At 39.5% G+C, this 15,705-nt stretch overlaps 1 protein-coding gene across 2 annotated transcripts in view; it reads left to right on the top strand.

Moving 5' to 3' along the window:
• Polq (DNA polymerase theta) overlaps positions 1 to 15,705 on the top strand; it is an 88,023-nt gene that overhangs the window by 24,290 nt on the left and 48,028 nt on the right. For both annotated transcript variants that reach the window (XM_021209138.1, XM_021209139.1), the window contains 6 exons: positions 4,329 to 4,465; positions 5,605 to 5,809; positions 5,997 to 6,139; positions 8,370 to 8,563; positions 9,581 to 9,705; positions 11,457 to 11,700. In XM_021209138.1, coding sequence (XP_021064797.1) covers positions 4,329 to 4,465; positions 5,605 to 5,809; positions 5,997 to 6,139; positions 8,370 to 8,563; positions 9,581 to 9,705; positions 11,457 to 11,700 — 1,048 coding nt within the window. The remainder of the gene's footprint in view (positions 1 to 4,328; positions 4,466 to 5,604; positions 5,810 to 5,996; positions 6,140 to 8,369; positions 8,564 to 9,580; positions 9,706 to 11,456; positions 11,701 to 15,705) is intronic.

Consider the following 15,705-nt stretch of genomic DNA (forward strand, 5'->3'; position numbering starts at 1 on the left):
AGTGTACAACCACAAGGGCAAACCTCACGTGGCAAAAACCACATTTTTCCATAGAGGCATATAAACAAATAGCCTGTTGAGAATTCACAACAGAGGAATCTCAGATGGCTGAGAAGCACCTAAAGAAATGTTCAAAGTCCTTAGTGATCAGAGAATTACAAACCAAAATGACCCTGAGATTCCACCTTACATCAATCAGAATGGTTAAGGTCAAAACCTCAGGTGACAACACATATTGGCGAGGATGCGAAGAAAAAGGAACACTCCTACATTCGTGGTGGCCTTATTTGTGATAGCCAGAAGGTGGAAACAACCCAGATGTCCCATGACAGAAGAATGGAAACAGAAAATGTGGTTCATTTACACAATGGAATACTACACAATGGACTTAGTTCTTAAGAACGAGGATATCCTGAGTTTTGCAGGCAAATAGGTGGAACTAGAAAATATCATCCAGAGTGAGGTAACTCAGACCCAAAAGGCCATGCGTGGTATGTACTCACTAATAAGTGGATGCTAGCTCCCCTCCCCCAAATACATATTACCTAAGATATAGTACACAGAACTGAGAAAGGTCAACAAGCTGAAGGACTCAAGTAAGGATGCTTTAGTCCTGCTTGGGAGGGAGAAGAAAGTGATCACAAGTCGGGAGGGAGGGACCTTGGAGGGAAAGTCGAACAGGGGTTGGGGATGGGAAGAGGGGAACCTGATCTGGTATTGGGTGAAGGAAAAAGATTGAAGCTCTGAGGGCCATCAGAAAGACTTGAAACAGGTACCCTCAGGAGGTAGGAGGTTGGGGGAACCCTCCAGAATGCATCAGAGACCTGGGAGGTGAGAGACTCTCAGGATCAAAGGAAGGGACTTTACATGAAATGCCAGACAGTAGGGAAAGGGGACTTATAGAGCCCACCTCCAGCAGGAAGACAGGACATCAAATGAGAGCAGGAGTTGCCATCCCACAGTTAAAACTCTCACCCCAAATTGTTCTTGTCTGAAAGAACTACAGGTATGGAAATGGAGAAGAACCTGAGGAAAAGAAGGTTCAGCAACAGGCCCAAAGTGGGATCCAGCTTAAGGGGAGGTCTCAAGGCCTGACATTATTACTGAGGCTATGGAGCGCTTACAAAAAGGGATCTATCATGACTGCCTTCCGAAAGACCCAACAAACAGCTGAATGAGTCAGATGCAGATATTTGCACCCAACCAGCAGACAGAAGCTGCTGACCCCTGTGGTTGAATTAGGGAAAGGCTGAAAGAAGCTGAGGTGGGGGCTGACCCTGTAGGAGAACGAGCAGTCTCAATCTGGACCCCTGAGATCTCTCAAACACTGGACCACCAAACAGACAGCATATACCAGCTGATATGAGGCCCTCAACACATATACAGCAGAGAACTGCCAGGTCTGTGTTCAATCAGAGATGATGAACCTAATCCTCAAGAGACTGGAGGCCCCAGGGAGTTTAGAGGGCAGGTGAGGTGGGCGTGGGGTAGCTGGGGTGGGGACATCCATGAGGAGACAGGGGCATGGGGAGGAGGTATGGGGTATGGAATGTGGAAGTCTGAGAATGGTCAGGGGCATAAAATCTGGAGTGTAAAAAAATAAATAAAAAATACTACTTTATCTTAAATCACATACTGACCCTCACACACTGATAGTGGGAGAGTTCAGTATTACACTCTCACCAATAGATCCAGAGAGAAACTAATCAGGGAAATACTGGAACTAACTGATGTCATAAAGCAAATGGAATTAAGAGATATTTATAGGACATTTCACCCAAATACAAAACAATATGTCTTCTTGGCTCCATAGAACTTTCTCCAAAATTGACCTCATACTTGAACACAAAGCAAGTCTTAACATATTCAAGAAAACTGAAAAAGCTCCCTACATTCTATTCAGCCATCACAGATTAAAGCTGGATATAACAACAGAAACAACAGAAACTTTACAAACTCATGGAAAATGAACAGCTCCGTACTGACAGAAAAATGAGTCAAGATAGAAGTTAACTCTTTTTAGAATTGAGTGAAAATGAATACACAACATACCCAAACTTACAGAACACAAAGAAGGTGTTCTAAGAGGAAAGCTAAGTGCCTACATAAAAAACAAACAAACAAACAAACAAAACACAAAAACTTGAGATGCCTCATACAAGTAATTTAGCAGCACAACTGAAAGCTCTAGAATAAAAAAAATCAGACCCAGAAATTGTAGATAGCAAGAAATAATCAAATACATGGCTAAAATCAGCAAAAGAGAAGCAAACAAAACAAAAAGAATCAATGAAATAACAAGTTGGATCTTTGTGAAAATTAGTTAGATTGACAAACCCTTACCTACATTTACTGAAAGGTGGAGAGGGAATATACAAATCAACAAAATTAAAAATGAAATGAGGTATATAGCTACTGACACCAGGAGAATTCAGAGAATCATAAGACTGCTGGAGGTATCACCATCCCTAATCTCATACTGTACTACACAGCCATAATACTAAAAATGGCATGGTATTATCACAAAAACAGATGTATTGATCAATATAGTGAAATTGAAAACCCACACATAAATCTACAAATCTACCTATGGATATCTTATTTTTGATAAGTCAGAGATACCTATTGGAAAAAAAAGAGAGCCTTCAACAAATGGTGCTGGTCATATTAGATAGCCGCATGTAGGAGAATCCATATATATCCATACTTACCACCCAGCACAAAACTCACCTCAAATGGATCAAATACTCCAGGATAAGGGCAGATACATTGAACCCAATAAAAGAGAAAGTTAGGAACAACCTTAATCATTGGCACAGAAAAAGACTTTCTGAACAGAACACTGTTAGGACAGGCAATACAATCAGCAATTAATGAGATCACACGAAACTTTTGCATGGCAAAATACATAGTCGCTTGGACAAAAAATCAGCAGCCCACAGAATGAGAAGATTTTTTAACCCACTACACATTTGGTAGAGAGCTTATATTCAAATATATAAAGAACTCAAAACCAACCATACAAACCAGATAGCAAGTAAACAAACTATTTAAAAGTTGAGATACAGATTTAAACAGAATTCTCAAATGGCTGAGAAACACTTGAAGTGTTCAACATTCTTAGCCATCTGGGAAATGGAAATCAAAACAATTTTAAGATTTTATCTTATACCCATCAAAATAGCTAAGATTAATAAAACAAATGATAGTTCATGCTAGTGGGAATGTGGAATAAGGAGAACACACATCAATTTATAATGCAAACTTGTTCAGTCATCATGGAAATCATGATGGCAGTTTCTCAGAAAGCTGGGAATTAATCTGCATCAAGATCCAGCCATGTAACTGCTGGGCATATACCCAAAGGATGCTTCATCCTACCACAGAGACACTTGCTTAACTCTGTTTATTGCTGCTCCACTCATAGTAGCCATAAATTAGAGACAGCCAAGATGCCCCTCAACAGATGAACGGAGAAAGAAATGGTGATGCATTACACAGTGGAGTATTACTCAGCCATTACAAAGAGTGAAGTCATGAAATTCACAGGTAAATGAATGAAACTCTAAAAATCTTGAGTTAAGTATTCCAGACACAGAAAGACAAAAATAGTATCTTATATATGGAGATTTCCTGTTAAGTCAAGAATAACTATAGAGTAAGGGACTAGGCCAGAGAAGCAACTAAAATAAATAGAACTTTTTGTCTTCTACCTCCATAAAAACACGGCACAGATGTCCCTTGAAAACGTATTTCTTTTGCTGTCTCCTCTATAAGTCACAAGGATCACTATAGACAGAGGCCAGCACTGAGATGTTTATGTAAACTTACCTCACTGAAATAACTTCTCTTTCATTAGCTTCCCTAAGGATGCTCCTCCTTACAAACTGCTGCCAAACAACAGAAATACATCAACAAAACAGCATTTGCTTTGTCTTAGCATTTCTCCACACTTTATTGGTCTTTATTAACAATAACTATAAGACCCTACACCTAACAGCTTTGGCAGGCCTCACTCCTTTCCTATGAAACCTTCATACACATCAAAATTAAAACATCTAGACCAAATAGAAATTATATTTCTTTTTCCTATTAGTCTTTAACACCTTCAGTTATAGAACTGAAAATAATCTAAAAGCCAAAACAGCAGTATGGCTTCTGGTAACATTCTGATTGCCTATCCAGAGTTCAAAACCACAGCTATGGTAGCAATTCTGCACTCATAGCAACCTCTAGCATCTCCTGTCTCCACTCAGTGAGTCAGACTTCTGGTTAATAGTGCCTTATGGACATGGCTTAGCATTGAGGAGATATGTTTTTGGTTGTAGGTGAAAGTATCCTAGTTTGTAAGAACTCTGAGAAATCCAAGGGCATTGCTCTGCTTCAAGGATCTCTGGAGCCTGTGCACAGCTGTCTGCAGAGACAGGGAGAAGTCACTGCTAGCATGATACGAGCTATTCTGGAGGTAGGAGTTCAAGAAATCATAATTTACTCTTTTATACCTATCAAAAATTGAGCATGTCAAAAATGTGAGGTGAGTTTTCTTTAAGAACAAGATCGTTATGTTTTATAGCCTTCTCAAGTATGAATCTGTTTCTTACATATATTTAAACATACATATATACATATATACATAGTTCTTTAGGCTCTGCTATTGGGCTCTGTTATATAAGTTGATAAATACATTCTAATACATGTACACATACATGTATACAAATATATGTATATATACATACATATATATACATACACATACATTTATGTATATACACATATGCCTATGTACTATGTATATGAATATCTGGTTATTTTTGGATTTGAATATAGAGCATATTAATCTATTTCAAAATGATTAAACAACCAAATGACATGAGGCTCTCTTGAACTTTTTTTTGTAGTGTAGAGAATTGAACTCAGCCTTGTGTGCACTGTGTGTGTATCCCTCTACTGAGCTGTAACTGTGGCTCATCTTTTTACTTTTTATATATACTTCATTTCATTTTGAGTTTAAAGGAAAGATGACAAAATGAACCCTTGTTCTACTAAGATAATACGTGTGGACATTAAAATCAAATCATGGTGTATATTTAAAAAAATAAAAAATAAAAAGTTTATAGTAGGGCTGGACCTGTGGTGCATGCTCCTTATCCTAGCATACTGGAGACTGATGCCTGAGCTTCACAAGGCTAAGGCCAGTCAAGGTGACACACTAAATACTAGCTCATGTGTTTCTGCCCTTCCCATCCTTCTGAATGGGATGTAGTCAAGAGTAGCATTTCCACACGTTCGTGTGTTTTAGAGGAAGGAGCAAAGTATTATACTCACAGGTGTGAGTCATGACTGCCTCCTTTTTATATATAACTAGTTCCCAAAGTTCAGGAGCATTCTTTTTTTGTTTATAAGAAAATATGATATCTACTCTCAAGGAAAATGTCACTTTGTACAGTTGTCATCTATATTTGTCATGTGTAATGACAAAATAAAGCATCTCTATACAAAGACTGGTGATATTTTAAGAGGATAAAGGCACTTTTGTTTACTTGGTGTCCTGGGACTCTACACATCTTATAAAAATTACAGAACTTTTCAAACATTTTCTCTCAGATAATCGTTGGAGGGGTGGCAAGTACGTCACAAGATATGCAGACTTATGCCGCCTGCACGTTCTTGGCTGCTGCTGTAAAGGAAGGGAAGCAAGGGATTCAGAGAAATCAAGATGATGTTCAGCTTGGAGCGATTGATGCCTGTGTGACATGGCTGTTAGAAAATGAGTTCATCCAGGTGGCAGAGCCCGGTGATGGCACAGGAGGTAAACACAGCTCTTATGCAGAAATGCTCACTGTTTATATCATATTCACTTTTTACATTTTACTCATAAATTTCTGCATGTAGGATGAGATTCTGCATATTGATTGACAGAGCTGAGAGGGTTAATGTGTAGTAGAGAAGGGCAGTGTTTGCTTTTTTAACCTTCGATCCTGTATTCCCTCCTCCAGGAAAGGTGTATCACCCAACACATCTTGGATCAGCTACTCTTTCTTCTTCACTTTCTCCAACTGATACCCTTGATATTTTTGCTGACCTCCAAAGAGCAATGAAAGGCTTTGTTTTAGAGAATGATCTTCATATTGTTTACCTGGTAAGTTCTATTTAAAGACAATACTATTCACTTATCTATTGATAGAACCTCACTGGGTAGCCAACACTATCCTGGAATGCTTGATCCTCTTGCCTCTTGTTAGTGAATATTGAGATATGAGTATGTTACACCAGGTTTGCAGGAGGAATTTTTAAAGTGCCTTCATTACTTTTCTGGTCACTGCGACACAGTCCCTTGAAGGAAGAGTTTATCTGGTCTCACAGTTGAGGGTGTAGTTCATCATGATAGGGAAGGTATGGATGGAAGAAAGGTTGAGGCGCCAGTTCCCATTGCATCCATAGTGTCTTTGTTAAGGTTTTATTGGTGTCTTAGTCAGTGTTCTAGTGCTGTGAAGAGATAACATGACCACAGCAACTCTTGAACAAACAAAGAAACCCCAGACATATAATTGGGTCTGGCTTACAGTTTCAGAGGTTCAGTCCATTATCGTCATGATAGGAAGCATGGCAGCATGCAGGCAGGCATAGTGCTGGAGAAGGAGCTGAGAGTTCTACATCTTGATCTGTAAGCAGCAGGAAGTGAGCTGGCTTGAGCTTCTGAGACCTCAAAGCCTGCCCCACAGTGACACTTCCTCCAACAAGGCCACACCTACTCCAACATGACCACACCTCCTAATAGTGCCACTCCCTATGGCCCAGCATTTAAATACACGACTAGTATGTGAGGGTAAAAACTATTTACCAGCTCACATAGTTAGGAGGTAGAGAGAGAGAAATGCTCAGCTCCCTTCTTTTATTCTGTGCAGGACTCCAGCCCATGGGGTGGTTCCATCTATACTTCAGGTTGGTCTTCCTAACTCAGTTTGTCTAATTTAGATAACGCTTCATGGGCATTGTCCCCTGTGTGACTCTAGACTCTGTGAAGTCAACAGTATTCATCATAGAAAGTTTCTTATATTAGATCATCCTCTATAATTATAATAAATGTTTTGATACAAATTTAGTATCAAATTCTTCAACAAGAACCTAACCAGAAATGTTTGTCATTGAAAAGCAGATTCATACACTTTGATGAGCAAATGAAAGGAGAGATTAACATTGAATTTTCATTAGAATGGGGACTTGCCAGGAAGTGCTTTAATAAGATGCACTGAGTAGAGAGGGCAGATGTGAAGACAGGGTCTTTTCTTTCCCTTTACAAACTTGTGATACATGGATAGTAACCGGCTCAGGGTTGTGGGCCTCCTGATGTGACTGGGAAGGATCTTGAGCAGGTCTTACCAGCTGTCTGCCGTGGCCTGAGCAATGTTCCATGTATTATGAGGCAGCCATGAGTGTGAGCTCCAGATCTAGGCTGTTGGAGTTCAGCTTTTGACTTCAACACAGTAATGTTCTCTTTACGCATATCCTTTTCTTGTTCAGTTGGTGCAATGCTTTCTTCATTCCCCNCCCCCCCCCCCTTTTCTCTTTTCTTATTTGCTCCTAAGCTCTGTGGCTGGAAAAAAGTTCCTTCTTTTCTTCCTAAATGTCTTTTTTTCTGAAGTCCAGGCTAGCCTCAAACTTCCTAGGTTCACTCAGTCGGCCTGAAACTTATCAGGTTGGTCTCAAACTTTGTATCCTGATGCTTCTAAGCATAGTTGTTTGTTTGTTTGTTTTTATCCTTTTGTCTGCATTTTATAATCGTTTTGTTTTGAAGTCTTCATGTTGTAACATCTGGACATTTTAAAGGTGTTTCTTGGCTTCCCCCCCAGCCCCTGCTTAGGACACTTGGCCCTTTCCTGTTTGTCTTAGAACTTCCTCCTTGGATCCTGGACCGCCTGCCCATCTTGTCTTCCCATTTTACTGATTCTTTCTTGGAATTACATGAAACAGTTAAGATAATACCTTGAGTCAGACCTACTTAGGTTGAAATGTCTGATTAAATTGAATTTCATGAAATCAGTTTGTGTGGTAAACAACCAGTTTTCCCTTCCCCTGCCCCTCTGGCTTTCTTCTTTTCTCTGTCTGCCTTTGTTCTATCTATGAGTTATTTTTGAATAAATGGTTTCTTTTAAATGCAATATTACCACAGATGTCTGCTGCAGCCTGGGGCTTTGTCTTTACTATGAAGCTTATATTTATAATTTTGTTTCTTATGTAGTATAATGGGTTTGCTTGTTTTGTCCGGTGCTAAGGCTTGAACCCATGGCCTTGTACATGCCAGGTAAGTGTTTTACTCCTGAGCTCCTCACAGCTCACTGGCAAACTAAAATGAAGCTGCTTCTTTCTAGGTTACACCTGTGTTTGAAGATTGGATTAGTATTGATTGGTACCGGTTTTTTTGTTTATGGGAAAAATTACCAACTTCTATGAAAAGGGTGGCAGAGCTGGTTGGAGTGGAGGAAGGGTTCTTGGCTCGATGTGTGAAAGGAAAAGTAGTAACCAGAACTGAGAGACAGCATCGACAAATGGCCATCCATAAAAGGTAAGCATCGGGGTCGGGCATTATGTCCATATCCAGTTTATTGACTCACTCTGGTTTTCAGCAATATAAACATTTGACTGACTATGGTAAAATTTATAAATTTTCTGATTTATTTAATTTACTGACATTTTAATTTTTCTTTTTTTCTTTTTCTTACTTTCTTTCTTTCCTTTTTTTTTTTTTTTTTCCGAGACAGGGTTTCTTTGTGTAGCCCTGGCTGTCCTGGAACTCACTTTGTAGACCAGGCTGGCCTTGAACTCAGAAATCGACCTGCCTCTGCCTCCCAAGTGCTGGGATTAAAGGCATGTGCCACCACTGCCTGGCTTTAATTTTCTTGTAACTTGTAATTTAGCAGTCATTATGCCTACAGGCCTTCAAGGTCAAATATTTAATCACTTTCCTTTTTGAGTCAGAACTTCCATTTATGGTGGTTTTATCTGGAATTGTACTTTGTAGCACCTTTAGAAGTAATCTTTTATCAGCGGAAAGTGCTAAAAGATTTGCATGGGGAGACTATAGCATGTTAAGCTTTCAAATGCAGTATATTTTCAAATATAGTGTATGATTTACATCATAGTCAAATACAAACTTATAAGGATCTCTGTGCTTGGATTATTTGTGCCAATTTTGTGTTTCAAATCAAATCTGGATTTTATAATTAGATACTGCCATTTGACTGAAATTCTATTCATCGTGTATCCTTGTATCAAATCTTCTGAACTATGCACCATCCCATTTCTTAACCCAAGTAATTTCTTGAAGTCGGTTACTAACATTAAAATGTGGGACTTTTTTATGATTTTGGAGTTAGTTCTTAGCTATGGCTAAGGTATGTAAAATGTACTGTGTGCCCATGGTCTGAGTCTTGTCTCCCAACCCTCTTTCTGTTTGCTATCCTCCCAGAGGGTCATGGATCCTCTGTTGCTGTTTTGGTCTGTAGGTGGTTTACAGTGTATGTTATACTTTCATCATAACTATAAATGATCTCTTACATAACTTTTGATCATTTATTTTTAGGTTTTTCACAAGTCTTGTGTTACTGGATTTAATCAGTGAAATTCCCTTAAAGGAAATTAATCAGAAGTATGGATGTAATCGTGGACAGATTCAGTCTTTGCAACAGTCAGCTGCTGTCTATGCAGGTTAGTCAGACAAAGTGCTTCATGGTTATCTAAGATTCTATGGTTTAAGCTGTTAAGATTTTTTTATTGAGTAGGGTCTCACTGTGTATCCCTGGCTGGCCCGGAGCTTCTAATGTAGACCAGACTGTCCTCAAATACAGTGATCTACCTGCCTCCTAAGTAGTAGAATTAAAGGTGTATACCACCATGCTTGGCTTAAGATTACTTTAAAAAACAAACTAACAAACAAAAAACCAAAACAAAACATAAAACCAACCCTTCCATTTATTTAAGCCTCTCTAAAATATCTGTACTCTTAGAGTCCCTAGTGTCATCATCAGGTGTCCTGCTGTTGCCTCCGGATACAGTACAGTCTGTAGAGAGCCGTCATCAGGCTGTGTCTCACTCTTATTTATTTCCTGTCTGTTTCTTAGCAACCTGCTAATTGTATATCTTTTCCCTGGCTTCCCCTCTTCTCCTTTGACATGAAGAAACAAAGTCCTCAATGAATCCCTTTCTTCTTAGTACTGATTAATAGATTTTGAGAAAGAAGCTATAGATGAAGACAGATTTGTGGACTCTTGACCTGACCAATCTAAATATCATGCCTTAAGAAGCACTCTTAGGTTGTGCAAACAGGTAGATCCTGGGTCTGATTTTACTAGTTATTAGCCCTTAGGAAGGAAACACTGAGATACTAAAGGGTTTGTGTCTTTATGTGTAAGAGGCTTCTTTGTGAATGTGTGTGCATGTGAGGGATGCTGAGTAAATGTGGGCAGAGGGTACAATGAAGGGAAACACTCAGTACTCAAGTGACTGGCATCAGAGATCTAAATTGCATCTGGAGGCAGTGTTCTTATGGAGCAGTGACTTCTTTCAAGGGTGGTACTTAGCTCTCATGATTTCTTTATTTCCAGAGGGTGGGGCTATGATAGCCTTTTTTTTTTTTTTTTTTAAGAACTTTTGGCTAAGATCAAGAAAATAGTAACTATAATGTCGCTCTTTAGTTCTTTTAGCATTTGAGGTTTTAAATCATTTGTCCAGGAAAGAGTCCTTCATCTGTTTTGTTATAGTTAAAAGAAGAAAAAAATAGCAGAAAAAGAAAAGAAAAGAAAAGAAAGAGAGAGAGAGAGAGAGAGAGAGTGGATTAGAATGGGTTGTTGTTTAGGAGTGGTATGTGCCTCAGCATCCAAATGCTGTTCATAGGAATGAGTGAGCTGGGCCTTGAGAGAGGGCTTCTTACACCACCAAGAGGTCCAGAGTTCAGATTCTCCAGCACCCTCATACAAAGCTGGGCACAGCAATGCAGATCTGTAGTCGCAGTGCTGGAAGGCAGAGATCCTAGGCGCTCTCTAGGTAATTAGTCCAGGCAGTTGGTGAGCCCAAAGTTTAGTGAGAGGCCCTGTCTCAAAAACTGAAGTGGGGAGAGGAAGGAGCCTGATCTCAGTCTCTTGCCTCTAATTGTGCTTGCTTTATTCTTTGTGCACATAACTAGGGTTTTTAATATTTGTTTGTTCTCCCATTAACTTATCCCTTGGCTCTGTTAAACCTTACTTTCTGCAGAAAGATCAAAACCAAACCAAATGCACACAGACAGACAGACAGACAGACAGACACACACACACACACACACACACACACACACACACACGTATACACACATAAGTACTTACACACATAGAATATATATTTATGTATTTTTATATATACATGAATGGAGAATTAGTCTAAAAGCAATTTTTAATTCAAGAAATATTCTTTGACCATTCCAGGAATGATTACGGTCTTTTCTAACCGTCTGGGCTGGCACAACATGGAACTACTACTTTCCCAGTTTCAGAAGCGTCTTACATTTGGCATCCAGAGAGAGCTGTGTGACCTGATCCGGGTGTCCTTACTCAACGCCCAGAGAGCCAGGTTCCTGTATGCCTCTGGCTTTCTCACTGTGGCAGATCTTGCCAGAGCTGATAGTGCGGAGGTAGAGGTGGTTCTGAAGAACTCTTTGCCTTTCAAAAGGTAACGAAGTCTGTGTCTGTCTTAGGGTAATTAAGTGACAACTCATCAACTTAAATAATTGATAATATATGAAATATATTAAAATATTTCCCTTGTTGAGAATCTTTGGGCATATTTGCTGTGTCAGAAAATGTGACTATATTTTCTCTTGAGGGTTACTGTTTGTTTTCTAGTTTACACCATGCATAGCTGGAAAGGCATTCGTGACGTGTGTTGGGTCTCCTCAGGCTGAGTATGAGTGAGGCAATGGTGCTTGCTGGCCTCTGCAGTAGATTTGATTCCCATGACCTCTCCAGGGCTCATCCGTTCAGTGCACTCTGCTTAACTGCTCTTTAGAACACTAGACCCTCACTCAGGTTTTGATGAGAGGGTTCCTAGCCTGTGTGGATGGGGAGGGGCTAACAACACATTGAATGGATTAGACTAGCATATAATCAAGAAATAATTTAATTACTTTCTTTTTGAACCTGTTCCAAAATTAAAAGATCAGGTACAACTGATGGCTCTTTACTTTCGGTTACTAACAATTCTATTTTGAGGAACATTAAAATATATTCTAAATCAGAATGTCCATCTCATTTCCAATTTAGTTTCTTCTCTTCCACTGACGTTAGGCCTGGCTTTTGGACTGAATTCTTTAACAAGCATGGGAAGGGACTGGTTGTTACAGTTACCAATTAATCTCTTCTCTAATTGACCCAGGGGTGGAAGCTGTAGATCGAGTTCCTTGCTACCCACCCCAGTGCTCTGGATTCCTGAATGAAAGACAGACACTCTGCTTTCTATTTTAGTGTGCCCTAAATAGCTTGATGGCTGGGCCGCTCTCAGGCCTCCACATGGCTAATGCCCCCCTCCAATACTCCTAAGTCATTATGTACTAAAATCCATATTCCATCTTTGGTGCCTAGACCCAGCTGGGGTGAGGGCAATCTTTTCAGGCTCTTACATGATTGCTATGTTCTCTCTTTTGCAGCTCTCAGGCCTGGTCCTTACTCTTTTCCTGGCATGGCAGTTCTAACTCCTTCTTCCTTCCTTGGTCCCCTTGCCCGCAAATCCTAAAGTTCTGCTTCTGTCTCCTTGACCAGCCATCAGCCACCAGCAACTTTATTTACCAATTAAAACCAACTGGGGGCAGGGACCCACAGCATCTTACATGCAGATTCTTAAACAATTAACATAATTCAAGTGTTAGATCAATCCACAGCATTACCAGTGTGTGACCTTTTACACGCCTCTGGGTTTTGCATATCTCCTGCATTTACTCTTGATTCACTTTAAGGTTTGAGGTGAGATGACATGTGAAGGAGTAGAACATTGTTTTGAGTTGTATTTGTTTCCATAGCTGTTACGTGTTTAATGTTGGTCCATGTCTCCATTGTGGCTCTTTCTCTTGAGCGTCATTTTTTGTGGTGTTTTAAGTGACTTTTTACTGTATCCCTACTAATGCTGAAAAACATCACAAAGCCTTCCGTATTCCCAGCAGTGGTATAAGAAGGCTTCCTAGTGATTGTGGTGGTTTGAATAAAAAAATGGCCCACATAGGCTCATGCTTTAGTCATCAGGGAATGGCAGTATTTGAGAAGGAATAAGAGATGTGGCCTTGGAGTAGCTGTGGCTTTGTTGGAGGAAACATGGCACTTGGGGTGGGCTTTGAGGTTTCAAAAGGCTATGCCAGGCCCCATTTCTCTCTCTGCCTATAGATCAGGATGTAAAATTCTCAGCAACTGCTCCTGTGCCATGTGTGTCGCCATGCTCCCACCATGATGATAATGGATTAAACCTCTGAAACTGTAAGCAAGCCCCAATCAAATGATTTCCTTTATAAAAGTTGCCCAAGGTCATGTTGTCTTTTCACAGCAGTAGAACACTGACTAAGACAGTAATGTAATGAGCCAGGTTTCTAGTTTCCTTGCATGGCTCTTTTGGGAATGAATGTCCTTTAGAGGGATGCCCCTGAGTTGGTAATAGGTGCAAATACTGTAGAGCCTTAGCAATGGTAGTGTCTCATAATTTTTTATCAGTGCTCTGTTGTTAGCCTGTATATAGTAGTCTGTCCCAACTGTCTTCTAAGTTCATAGGGTTTAGTGTGTGAGTTTGCAGATCATGATGCTTTTAAGGGATATATATATATATATATATATATATATATATATATGCACACACACAATTGTAATGGAAATTTTTGGCCTTTTTTATTGCATTAGGGCATTATACATTTGTGTTTAAGTAATTTAGGTGTATATTTTCAAGTATTTTAGGAATGTATTATATATTTTTAAACAATATATCTTAATTTTCCTTGGTAACAGTATATTAGCTAGGTCTTTGGTTGTTCTTGTGGTCTGAGTTATTGTACAGCTGTGGTACTTACAGGGGTGACTATATGCTGCCACCATGCTCAGTGAGCTCACGAGCTGATACTTTTCATTGCTGTCACCTTTAGCAGTCCTCTCCAGTTCTTCAGTTAACTAACTAATGTACTATGTTTTTGATAGGCCATACTATATAATAACATAGCTGCTCTTGACATTATGACTCCCATACCTCGGCCTCCTGGCATGCAAAAGCATACTTGTTGCTCTAGTTCGTAGCTGGACAAATTCTGAAGTAGATGTAAATTAAATGTCTTCAGCTCTAGAGAATAACTCATTCTATTAGAGACTAGGGCTGTCATAGGATTAGTGTTTTCATCTCCTTGAGATGTGCCTCTGGCTGACTACTCTATATAGAATAACTCTCCATTTTTCACGGACTCTTTGAAGATAAATATCTATGCTAAGATATGTACTAGTAGTTTCTGAGGTGAAGAAGATCAAGTATAGACATGCATGCTGAAAATATACTACAGATGACCTGCCACTCTAGAGGGAGGGAAGGCAGTATTCACTAAAAAAATATGAGCTGAAAATTCTTTCTTGTTGTACATCTTGTAAGTACATCTTGGGGCTTCTGTTCTGTGGTCAGGTTGATGTATTGATGCTGACATGCTTATGCCTGTTTTGAGTCTAGAACCATAATTCAGCAAAATTATTGCTTTCAATATCATATGCTTTGTGTAGTGTACTGAGGCTGCATCTACTTCCCTGAAATAATTTTCCTTTTAAAATGTATTTTTAAAGATTATTGAATATGTATTTTTATCCTTTAAAGTGTAGAATATTAAAATATGTGAACATTGTGGAAAGACTAATTTGAGATAATTAACACAAACGTCACCCAATATGCTTACCATTTCTGTGTTGAGAACACTTCCAGTCTACCCCTCTGGCAACCTACAGATTGGGAAAAGATCTTTACCAATCCTATATCTGATAGAGGGCTAATATTCAATATATACAAATAACTCAAGTAGTTAGACTCCAGAGAACCAAATAACATTATTAAAAAATGGGGAAATAAGCTAAAAAGAGAATTCTCAACTGAGGAATACCAAATGGCTGAGAAGCACCTAAAGAAATGTCCAACATCCTTAGTCATCAGTGAAATGCAAATCAAAACAACCCTGAGATTCCACCTCACACTAGTTAGAATGGCTGAGATCAAAAAACTCAGGTGACAGCAGATGCTGGCAAGGATGTGGAGAAAGAGGAACAGTCCTCCATTGTTGGTAGATTTTTTTTTCTTTGATGATTATGAAGTGTCCTTCCTTATCTTTTTTGATAACTTTTGGTTGAAAGTCAATTTTATTTGATATTAGAATGGCTACTCCTAGCCGGGCATGGTGGTGATCGCTTCAGCCAAACATTCTCTCACAAGACGGCTTCCAGAAAAACATCACGCGACACAACTGAGTTTCCAAAATTTCCACTTCCATGATGACTCCCTTTAAATTGTGTTCCCTNCCCTAGTCTTCCTTGGGCTATCTACTCCAGCCCCACCCCAGGCCATGGGGAGTCAGGACAGAGTTGCACACATAGGTGGTAGGGAGTGGTTGAATGCTCAACTGAAGGTTTCATGAGCTTCCTTGCTCTTGTCTGGTGGCAAACAGTCAACAAGTCTCACAAA

This window comes from Mus pahari, chromosome 12 (assembly GCF_900095145.1).
Source record: "Mus pahari chromosome 12, PAHARI_EIJ_v1.1, whole genome shotgun sequence".
Classification (NCBI taxonomy): Eukaryota; Metazoa; Chordata; class Mammalia; order Rodentia; family Muridae; genus Mus; species Mus pahari.